This window comes from Glandiceps talaboti, chromosome 2, assembly GCF_964340395.1.
Source record: "Glandiceps talaboti chromosome 2, keGlaTala1.1, whole genome shotgun sequence".
Taxonomy (NCBI): Eukaryota; Metazoa; Hemichordata; class Enteropneusta; family Spengelidae; genus Glandiceps; species Glandiceps talaboti.
Window position 1 is genome coordinate 5,945,143 of NC_135550.1, and position 12,230 is coordinate 5,957,372.

Sequence of the window (12,230 nt, forward strand, 5' to 3'; positions counted from 1 at the left end):
ATCTGAGAATGAGAAATTATCATCATGGTTGATGTAAGGAGTTCTAATTGATGGTCAACAAATCCTGTTCATTGAGTTGTAACAGTCATGTGAGAATGACTATTCATTGCTCATTAATGTTGTAAAGAAATTGAAATTATACTGGTTGTAAAACCTTGTAAAAATGAACAGGTTTATTAGGTTGGAGATTGAAATTCTCAAAAAAAAAATTTATTTTTGGTATGCCAGAATGAAAATGTACTTACAACAGGGTTCATGTACTCCTCATAAGTTCTGGAATATCACTGGACTCCTGAAATGTCCTGCAAAGTGTGATTTACTTGGAGGAAAATGGATAGACTCAGTAGATCAGTGTTACTATTGCATGGTGTCGATTGGTTAGTTGCGAAATATGTATTGAAAAGCAGAAGTTGACAAACAAAATATGTTTTGTTGGTCAACCAAAGTTGATCCGAATATTCCTTGAAAAACTCTTTTAATTTCATTTGATTGTATGAACCCTGTTGGAAGTCTAGATAATGTTACATCGAGATTTTCTCTTTTCCAGTATGAAACAGGTGATGAGTGTTTATATGGATCGTGTAATTTTAAAAATTTACTGGTGATAAATTTGTATTTCAGATATTGTGAATTCACCCAAACCCGATGAGAAATCTATCATGACCTATGTATCATCCTACTACCATGCCTTCTCTGGTGCCCAACAGGTAAAGTTTACAAAAACAGTGTCAGTGCTATAGTGTACAAGGGATTTCAAGTGATGGGGAAAAATTGCCAGACAAGGCAAAATGTTACGCAGGGAATATTGAGTTAATATTGTAGGGTAAATGGCACACATAATTATGAGGGTAGTAAATACACAAATACTGAAGAGGAAAGTAATTCAGGGAATAATCTGAACAAGTTCAATTTTTCACCATTTATTTTGAAGCAGTTTCTTGCTTTGGCTCCGTATTTATATGTAATGGTGGAATAATATTGATCTATTATATGAATTTGTTTTAGTGTTGTCTATATATGTTAACCGCTGATCATCATTAAAGAGGCAGAGCTGGTCACCCCTTGTGGTTGTCATTAGCACCTTGACATTCTAATCTTAAATAATTAAGAGTAATGAATAGTAATGATTTTCAGTACGAGTAACGAACAAGCCCCTAGTCGGATCATGTTTTGTCCAACATTGTATAATATACTGTGTATAAATATCAACATTCTGTAACAACACATGCATTCCCAACACATTCACACGTCCTCACATTTGACACAAATTTCTCACCAAAATCACCAGCTGTTCATTGTTGTTATGGATTTTCATAGAGAAATCACAGCGTTGTTCACATGTATGCATTCAAATTTGACAATAACCCCCACAAAGTTAATGGCCTTTTATACCTCTGTCTCGCCTAAGCATGTGGAGAAACTCAAATATGATCAGACATATATCTTATAGATTTCTATGATACATATTAGACCTGGATTTAAATGTTTTTGATTTCCTTGGTGGTAGACCTGACAAAAATCTATTGTTTTCTTGCTATGTATGATGTACCGATGCACTGATAACTGTTGTAATGTTACAGGCTGAAACTGCTGCTGGTCGTATCTGTAAAGTGCTAAGAGTAAACCAAGACAATGAACGTCTGATGGAAGAGTACGAGAAGCTTGCTAGTGATGTAAGTACTCACTCTGTATTGTCAGTCATGTACCTGTGTGTATGTGTGTGTGTGTGTGTGTGTGTGTGTGTGTGTGTGTGTGTGTGTGTGTGTGTGTGTGTGTGTGTGTGTTTGTGCGTATGTGTGTGAGGGGAGGATGGGAGCATACGTGTGTGTTTAACATGGGGAGTTTGCATTGTAGGGCAGCACTTTCCCTTATAGTGCTCTGTAGTACTTTCTCCACATAATGAAGATTAGCATCATCAACTGTGTGACCATGTGTACAAGGTAGCATGTCAGTCACCTTTTTATAATGTCAAAGTTTCAGGCATGTATTTAAACAGGATTCAGAAACTGACAAAGTTTAGTAGTACCTCTGCTGTGTTGTGGTGATGTACAATTTAAAATACAGTATGTAATATACAAGCTATTTTACAGACAGAAATATTTCATCATTGTGGGCACTGTACATCATATTGTCATGCTAGCAAGCGACAAGCACACACAACAATGATCGTTCAGTATAGAGAGATGACAAATATTGTAGAGTAACACCTCAATATTGTATGTGTGTCTACTGCAGCTGCTGGAATGGATCCGTCGCACTACTCCCTGGCTGGAGAACAGAACCACAGACAATACACTGCCAGGAGTCCAGAAAAAACTCCAAGAATTCCGTGACTACCGCCGTCATCACAAACCACCAAGAGTTGAAGAGAAGGGTAAACTGGAGACCAATTTCAACACATTGCAAACTAAGTTAAGAGTGAGCAACAGGCCTGCCTACCTCCCAACAGACGGAAAGATGGTATCCGTAAGTGAATATCTACCTACTGTGTTTTGTGATGACACCTTTGTTCATAAGAGTGCCCTCTAGTGATAAGATTGAGTGAGGATTGACAAGCTCCAGATCCTTCTATTGAGAATGTGATAAGATAGAACTAACAGATTGATGATCTATCTATGGAAATGAATCAAACCATTTGCAATTCTAGGTAAAAAAAGAAACTCTTTTGCAAAGTTTTTGAAAAAGTTTTAAACAAGTAGTAAGTTTTTTAACAGTATTAAACTAAGTGTCAAGCAAGGCATACGTGTAACGGTGTATAGTTACTTGCAGTCCTTGTGCTTTGCCAAATATGTGAACTGTTGATTAATATCGTAATATGTGTTGATGAATTCTTGGTGTCTTTTGATGTTATATCAGGACATTTCTAAAGCATGGAAGGGACTGGATGTCGCTGAGAAAGGATTTGAAGAATGGCTGCTTGCAGAAATGAGAAGGTAAGGATAGGCTGAACAGATTTCATTTCAGTAATATATGTGTATATTGTACAGAAATGAAAGCAGTGCGTTGGTAGAACTTGAGCTTTAGACCTATGGCAGTCGGCAGTAACTGTGTATTAGTCTTGAATTTTGAATTTGTATTTATTAGGTAAAAAATGTACAAATAAAATACAAGGAATAAAAAATCACCAAGGATAACACGTAAAGCTATTTTTAAAAAAAAACCCAATTACTTCCAAAGTGGTCCCTGTAGGGAATTTCAAGATACCATGGCAAGAATGGTACAGAAAAATGTATTAGTACTATTACAATAGACATGACAGAAAACCAATTAGAGTGATAAAATAGTTATTGACTAGACCAAAAATTAATGCATGCTAAAACACTCAAAACACATCTTTCCAGTCATCAAATTTTAAATTTTATCAGGGGAGAATAATTTAGGCTTTCAGATATTTTTGTTTGAGTAGATGCTTTACTTCCCAGGAGTGATTGTAGGTCAACATATGTATATATTGAAGAAATATAATGACATTTCCAAGTGTATGCTGACTGTAACAGCTTATTATGTGATCAAGGCCAATAGGAGATTGACACTAAATATCATAGTTGTTTCGAACTTCCTGTTCCAACGTAATGGTATTTTGCTATTTTTTGAACCAAATATGTTTTGTGTGATTTAGGTTGGAACGTTTGGATCATTTGGCACAGAAGTTCCGACACAAATGTAACATCCATGAGGAATGGTCCAACGGCAAAGAAGAAACTTTGGCAGCGAAAGACTTTAAAGAATGCCAACTTCACGAACTCAAGGTATTTTTTAAAAGTTACATGTTTCCTGTATGTTAATGCATATGTTGTGAATGTGGTTATACACACCTGAAATGAAAAGCTTAGAGTATCTGAAAGTCTGGTGCTGTACTTGACCACATCTCCTGAATTATCAAAAGCATTTCTTGCATATTCAGCAATTTATACACACTTTATGGTATTCAAGTGTGATCAATTTCTTGCAAATTTTGTGCAAAGGTGATACAGTGCAAGGGACATACATACACACATGCATCATGTTCCTGCTTATATCATTCATTCCAGAGTGACAGCCATGTTTGGTTCTAGAATTCCACCCTTTGTACAGTAAAAAAAAGAAGACACCAACAGTTAACTCAAGTGTCTTTCCCAGGCCTTTATAATTGCATATGACATTTCTGCCACTACTGCTGGTGTATTTTTTGTATTCCACTCTGACCTATCATGAGCCACAGATTGAAGTAAAGTATATGTGAGGGGTGTGTGTGTCATTTACATTGGTCACATGAGTACTAGATTCACATCTTCCCATGTTACACTCTTTTCATTCAGAAAGTATCAACTGTGTTTATATCTCAAACGTGTTTGCCTGAGACATGTACATCATAGGTCTAATCACTCTGGATAGTAAAACGTAAGTTCAAAGCATGGATAGGAATGACTAGATAACCCTTTCCATACGGAACGAGGTGATAGCAGTGGGGAGAGTTACCCAACCTTTCACATGGGTTCTTCATAACTCTTCACCCATTTCAACATCCATGGAAAAGAATGGAATGAAAAAATTCAGAAATAAATGAGCTGTACATAGACTTATGTAAGATGACACATTTCATTTCAGGCGTTAATAAGGAAACATGAAGCATTTGAGAGTGATCTTGCTGCCCATCAAGAACGTGTAGAGCAAATTGTTGCTATTGCCCAGGAACTCAAGTAAGTTTTGTATTCTTTACTTTTGATACAGCCATATATTCATACTCTGGGGTTGGCAAGTTTAAGTTGGATTTTTTTGACAAGCATACCTTGAAATATATGTGACTTTGACACTATAATGGCTGGTAAATATGTTCAATTAAACTTTGGAAATGTGTTTGTGTATGTATGTATGTATGTATGTATGTGTGTGTGTGGTGGGGGGGGATAGATGGGGGAGGGAGGGAGGGATGGATGGATGGATGCATGTATGTATGTATGTATGTATATGATGTAAGGTTTTGGCTGTGGAACAAAAGGTACAGAGAGTTGAGCATTGTGTTTATATGATTTTAATAGACTCACCAATGTTGACATTACAATAGTCCTACAATAAGACAAGTGGCAAGTACTGTTGGCTATTTATTTGTTTTGTTAGCACAACTGAACTTGTTCAGTAGTGCTATAGGGATCGCCCGGCGTCTGTCTGTCTGTGTGTGTGTGTGTGTGGATGTGTGTGTGTGTGTGTGTGTGTGTAAACAACTTAAAGTCAAAAACCGCTGAACCGATTGCCACGATATTTGGTGGGTCCATTACTTTGGGTGTCTAGTTGGGAAATTGTTCAAATCAAAATGATCGCATCACAGGTGTGTGATTTGGGTCAAAAAATGTGATTTTTGGTCAAAAAACTTAAACTCAGAAACTACTGGGCAGATTGGTGCGAAATTTGGTGGGAACATTCTTAAGGGGGTGTAAAGTAAGATTTGTTCATGACGGGATGATTCCATCAGTGATATGCAAATTAGGGCTAAAAATGTGTCTTTTTGGTTAAAAATCTATAATTCTAAAACTACTGAGCAGATTGGGCTGAAATTTAATGGGAATGTATCTAGGGATATATGGACGAAGAAATATTAAGCATACCATGATTCCATGAGTGATATGCAAATTAGGTGTAAAAATGTTCATTTTTGGTCAAAAACTTATATCTCAAAAAGTACTTGGTCAATTAGTCTGAAACTTGGCAAGATGTTTCTGAAACTGTTATTCTGCAGATTTTCTTAAAAACATTTTGACAAAATTGGCCCTAGCAACCATGACCACACCCTTTAGCAACAACCAAATGACAGTATATTTTGGTCAAATAACAACATCATCTGGTAAGCAAGTGAGTAAACATTCAAAAAATGTATGCAAATACCCTAGCAACCATGACCACGCCCATAGCAACAGCCAAACGGTGGTGTATTTCACAAAGATAACAATAGGGTTTAATAGATAATTGAATAAACATCCAAAAAATGTATGTAAATTTGCATAGCAACAAGACCACGCCCATAACAACAGCCAAATAATCACGTATATTGCAAAGATAACAACAGGAATAGAAAGACAGATGAATAAACATTCAAAAAATGTATGCAAATACCCTAGTAACCATGACCACGCCCATAGCAACAGCCAAACGGTGGTGTATTTCACAAAGATAACAACAGGGTTTAATAGACAATTGAATAAACATTCAAAAAATGTATGTAAATTTTCCTAGCAACAAGACCACGCCCATAGCAACAGCCAAATGATCACATATATTGCAAAGACAATATCAGGAATTCATACACAAGTGAACAAAAACATACACAAATGTATGCAAATATATCTAACAACATGACCACGCCCATAGCAACAGCCAAATGATAGCATTTATCGTAAAGATAGCAACATGGTTGGATAGGCAACTGGATAGTTATTCAGCAAATAAACACCTATTGTTAGCATAGACTAGCATATGGATAAACATTTTTAAAAACTACAGTTGTGCTACAACGCCATTGGCGGTATTTTTATTGTTTACAGTGACCTAGAGTATCATGATGTACCTGCTGTGAATACCCGCTGTCAGAAGATATGTGATCAGTGGGATACTCTAGGATCACTCTCATCTGCAAAGAGAAAGGCTCTGACTGTAAGTCATCAAGCTTTCTTTTCTATACATCTATTTATGTAGTTGCTATTATTGCATTTGTACTAGTAGATGGTAACCCACTGATAAGAATTTTGAGGGAGGGAGGGAGGGAGAAAGAGAGAGAGAGAGAGAGAGAGAGAGAGAGAGAGAGAGAGAGAGAGAGAGAGAGAGAGAGAGAGAGAGAGAGAGAGAGAGAGAGAGAGAGAGAGAGTGAGAGTGAGAGTGAGAGTGAGAGAGTTTGTGTCTATATCTGACTCTGTATATGTATGTCTGTGAATATAGGAAATGTGTTTAAGTGTATTTCTTTCTCTCTTTATCATTGTGGCCAGTTTCATCAGCCAACAAACTACCAAGTGATTTCTCAATTTCTTCCAGTACATACCAATTACTGTATCATTTCTCTGATGTTTTTTACAAGCAATTGATGTGCAATTTTTATCTAACAACCTCTTTATCTACTAACTTTAAAATTTTTGTTGACAGGAAGCAGAAAAACTTCTGGACAGACTTGATTACTTACACTTGGAGTTTGCTAAGAGAGCTGCTCCATTTAACAACTGGATGGATGGTGCCAGGGAAGATCTACAAGATATGTTTATTGTACATACTGTGGAAGAAATCATGGTAAGTGTATGACAATCATTGAGCTTCTTGTATTATAAACCGTTGAAGAAATCTTGTTTTAAGGTAGAGTTTAATAGCTTTTGACTGAAAATCCAGTTCTTAACACCTCTCCATAGTTTGCCATATGGAAGCTTGCTTGTGGTCCTAGTGAAATAATGTTTTCAAGGAAATTTGTCAATCTTGTATTACCCATAGAGTTAACACAGGCATCGGCAGCCATATTGGATTCTAAAATGACTAAGTTTTTGTAACACATTGACTTATTCAAAAAATTTGTTTCTTGATTTTAACTGAATATAGGTTGGACATTTCTTGGACAAAGTAACAACAAAACTCTAAAGAGAGTTTGCCTTTAAGTATTTAATGAAATGGTTATCAACTGTGTGAAATAGACCACAGACAATCTATAGTTATCAACTGTGAAATAGACCACAGACAATCTATAGTTATCAACTGTGTGAAATAGACCACAGACAATCTATAGTTATCAACTGTGTGAAATAGACCACAGACAATCTATAGTTATCAACTGTGTGAAATAGACCACAGACAATCTATGGTTATCAACTGTGTGAAATAGACCACAGACAATCTATAGTTATCAACTGTGTGAAATAGACCATAGACAATCTATGGTTATCAACTGTGTGAAATAGACCACAGACAATCTATAGTTATCAACTGTGTGAAATAGACCACAGACAATCTATAGTTATCAACTGTGTGAAATAGACCACAGACAATCTATAGTTATCAACTGTGTGAAATAGACCACAGACAATCTATAGTTATCAACTGTGTGAAATAGACCACAGACAATCTATGGTTATCAACTGTGTGAAATAGACCACAGACAATCTATAGTTATCAACTGTGTGAAATAGATCACAGAAAGTCTATAATTATCAACTGTGTGAAATAGACCACAGACAATCTATAGTTATCAACTGTGTGAAATAGACCACAGACAATCTATAGTTATCAACTGTGTGAAATAGACCACAGACAATCTATAGTTATCAACTGTGTGAAATAGATCACAGACAATCTATAGTTATCAACTGTGTGAAATAGACCACAGACAATCTATAGTTATCAACTATGTGAAATAGACCACAGACAATCTATAGTTATCAACTATGTGAAATAGATCACAGAAAGTCTATAATTATCAACTGTGTGAAATAGACCACAGACAATCTATAGTTATCAACTGTGTGAAATAGACCACAGACAATCTATAGTTATCAACTGTGTGAAATAGACCACAGACAATCTATAGTTATCAACTGTGTGAAATAGACCACAGACAATCTATGGTTATCAACTGTGTGAAATAGACCACAGACAATCTATAGTTATCAACTGTGTGAAATAGACCACAGACAATCTATAGTTATCAACTGTGTGAAATAGACCACAGACAATCTATAGTTATCAACTGTGTGAAATAGACTGCAGACAATCTAGACTATAGTTATCAACTGTGTGAAATAGACCACAGACAATCTATAGTTATCAACTGTGTGAAATAGACTGCAGACAATCTAGACTATAGTTATCAACTGTGTGAAATAGACCACAGACAATCTATAGTTATCAACTATGTGAAATAGATCACAGAAAGTCTATAATTATCAACTGTGTGAAATAGACCACAGACAATCTATAGTTATCAACTGTGTGAAATAGACCACAGACAATCTATAGTTATCAACTGTGTGAAATAGACCACAGACAATCTATAATTATCAACTGTGTGAAATAGACCACAGACAATCTAGACTATAGTTATCAACTGTGTGAAATAGACCACAGACAATCTATAGTTATCAACTGTGTGAAATAGACCACAGACAATCTATAGTTATCAACTGTGTGAAATAGACCACAGACAATCTATGGTTATCAACTGTGTGAAATAGACCACAGACAATCTATAGTTATCAACTGTGTGAAATAGACCACAGACAATCTATAGTTATCAACTGTGTGAAATAGACCACAGACAATCTATAGTTATCAACTGTGTGAAATAGACCACAGACAATCTATAGTTATCAACTGTGTGAAATAGACCACAGACAATCTATAGTTATCAACTGTGTGAAGTATACTCAACTGATCATTTGAACACATTGTCATTTATTTTGACAGGGACTGATAGATGCACATGAACACTTTAAGATGACCCTGGGAGAAGCTGACAAAGAATTTAATGTAATTATTCAGCTGATCAATGAAATTCAACGAATCAGTTCACAGTATAATGTATCTTCAGCACTCAGTAATCCATACACAACACTTACTTCAAAGGTGAGTTCACTTTACAATTTACTGTAATGGCTACTTGACAATGCCAACTCTACATGTCAATCTATATGTATGTATGTATGCATGTCTGTCTGTCTATCTGTCTCTGTCTGTCTGTCTGTCTGTCTGTCTATTTGTCTCTGTCTGTCTGTCTGTCTATCTATTTGTCTATCTGTCAGTCTCTCTATCTGCCTGCCTACCTGGCTATATCTATATGTCTGTCTCTGTCTGTCTGTCTGTCTGTTTATCTGTCTCTGTCAGTCTCTCTGTCTATCTATCTATCTATCTATCTGCCTGCCTGGCTATATCTATGTGTCAACAAGTGCAACATACAACTGCCAAAATTATTCGTTGGATCAATTCAACACAATAAGAGGTATATGTCACCCCCCTGCTACTACCAATATTTTTTCCACAATCCATTTTAACATTAGATCCATAGGAAAACATTTTGATGAAATGGTAGAATTTTTGACTGATACTCAGAATTTCTCCATTATAGCATTATCTGAAACTTGGTTACGTAATGACTCTGACTGTTCTCTATACAATCTTCCCTCATACCAACTTATCACTTGCAACCGTCCACATTCACAAGGTGGTGGAACAGCCATGTATATTCATAACTCATTGTCTTTTATAGGCATCAACACATTTGACATTTGTCACTGTGAGTCTGTTTTCATTGAAACACTTATTGAAAAGAAGAAGATAGTTGTCGGTGTAATATACCGTAAACCAAATACACCAATTCATGAATTTTTAGATAGCCTGGAGAAGTGCCTAAGTTATATGTCTGTTAGAGACAAGAAGTGTATAATTCTGGGAGATTTAAACATTGATGTTAGTGAAAACACACACACCAGTACTAATTATATGACTCTCCTGAATAGTTATAACTTTATTCAAACCATTGACACTTCGACCAGAATCACCACTTTCACAGACACAACAATAGACCACATTATCACAAACATTACAGACCATTTCGTTGAAACTGGAACTATAGCTACCGACATTAGTGATCATTATCCAATCTTTGCTATATTTACAAACATTAATCACATTTTCAATCATAATACTACCTTTCAAAATGTCGACTTTTCCAAATATAATCGTGAGACCTTCCTTTCTGAGTTAGACAATGTTTCCTGGCAGCCTGTATATGGTTGTGACGAACCAAACCACGCATATAATGTTTTTTATCAATTATTCCATGATATTATTACAATACACGCCCCCCTTAAAAGAACAAAAATAAAGAAAACTAAAATTCATAAGCCTTGGCTAACAAAAGGACTATTAAAGTCAACAAGAACAAAATATCGTTTATTCTGTAAAATGAAAAAATCGCCTAATAATATTGAATTTAATAAGAAATACAAGCTTTACCGAAATTTGTTGACAAGAATTTTAAATTCCGCTAAAAAGAGACATTATCATATGAAAATAGATAAATTTGACATTCTTCTCAGTACTCAATACGGTTTCCGCAAAAAGTTTAATACGAAAATTGCCCTTGCTGACCTCATATCTGACATTACTGACAAAATGGACCAGGGCTTCGTCACCTTTGGCATTTTTATCGACCTCAAAAAAGCATTCGATACAATTGACCATCATATTCTTATCCAAAAGTTATATTATTACGGCATTAGAGGTATTCCGCTCCTTTGGTTTCAAAATTACCTTAAAAATAGACAACAGGTCGTTAGCATAAATGGTATCAACTCCAATCCAAAACAAATTAAGTGTGGGGTACCCCAAGGATCAATACTTGGACCAATCCTCTTCCTCATATATATTAACGACATTAACAAATCTACTGACGCCTTCAATTTTCGTTTATTTGCAGATGACACTAACCTATTTAAATTCATGAAAACTAATAATATCAATCTTAATGTTATAAATGATCATTTTAAAAAAGCTAACGACTGGTGCAATGCTAACAAACTAACAATTAACGTTGACAAAACTAACTATATGATTATCAAAACTCCCCAGAGGATATCTCGCATCGAGGGAACCCTAAGTATTAGCGACACACCAATTAAGTGTGTATCATCGGCCACATATCTAGGTATTTCCATCGACCCAGCTCTCACCTGGAAATCTCACATCGAAAAAGTAACCCGAACTATAAGTCCCAAAATCGGAATCATCTCTCGTATTCGCCATTATGTAAATTTGGGGTAACACCTATCGTACATTACTCGAACCACTTATAATCTTGCAAAAGAAACTAGCTCGACTTATCACTTTCTCTGATTATCAAACACATTCTGCGCCCCTTTTCAATCAACTCCGAATATTAGATATCCATAAACTGTGTAAATTCCAAACATGCATGTTTGTCTATGACTTACAAAATAACCGCTATGCTCATAATATTAACCACTACATTACTAACCGTCTATCCCATAGCTACCCTACCAGATCAGCCCTCAGTTGTAACATTCCCATTCCAAAAGTTAATCTTACAATTTGTCAAAAGAATTTCAAATATGCATTACCCAAACATTGGAACTCCTTACCAAACAAACTTAAGAATATACACAAGCGACATGAATTTAAAAAATGTATAAAGACACACCTTTTCTCTTGATTCTAATTTGTACTGTAAATATGTAATATCTTTTTCTGTACATGTGCTATAATAGATTTGT

General features: G+C 35.6%; 1 protein-coding gene across 1 annotated transcript in view; it reads left to right on the forward strand.

The window, feature by feature from the left end:
• Positions 1 to 12,230, forward strand: part of LOC144450420 (alpha-actinin-like) — a 60,776-nt gene that overhangs the window by 41,053 nt on the left and 7,493 nt on the right. Inside the window, exons 7-15 of the mRNA XM_078141019.1 lie at positions 622 to 707; positions 1,581 to 1,673; positions 2,236 to 2,466; positions 2,857 to 2,933; positions 3,620 to 3,749; positions 4,588 to 4,679; positions 6,516 to 6,624; positions 7,108 to 7,248; positions 9,406 to 9,564. Coding sequence (XP_077997145.1) covers positions 622 to 707; positions 1,581 to 1,673; positions 2,236 to 2,466; positions 2,857 to 2,933; positions 3,620 to 3,749; positions 4,588 to 4,679; positions 6,516 to 6,624; positions 7,108 to 7,248; positions 9,406 to 9,564 — 1,118 coding nt within the window. The remainder of the gene's footprint in view (positions 1 to 621; positions 708 to 1,580; positions 1,674 to 2,235; positions 2,467 to 2,856; positions 2,934 to 3,619; positions 3,750 to 4,587; positions 4,680 to 6,515; positions 6,625 to 7,107; positions 7,249 to 9,405; positions 9,565 to 12,230) is intronic.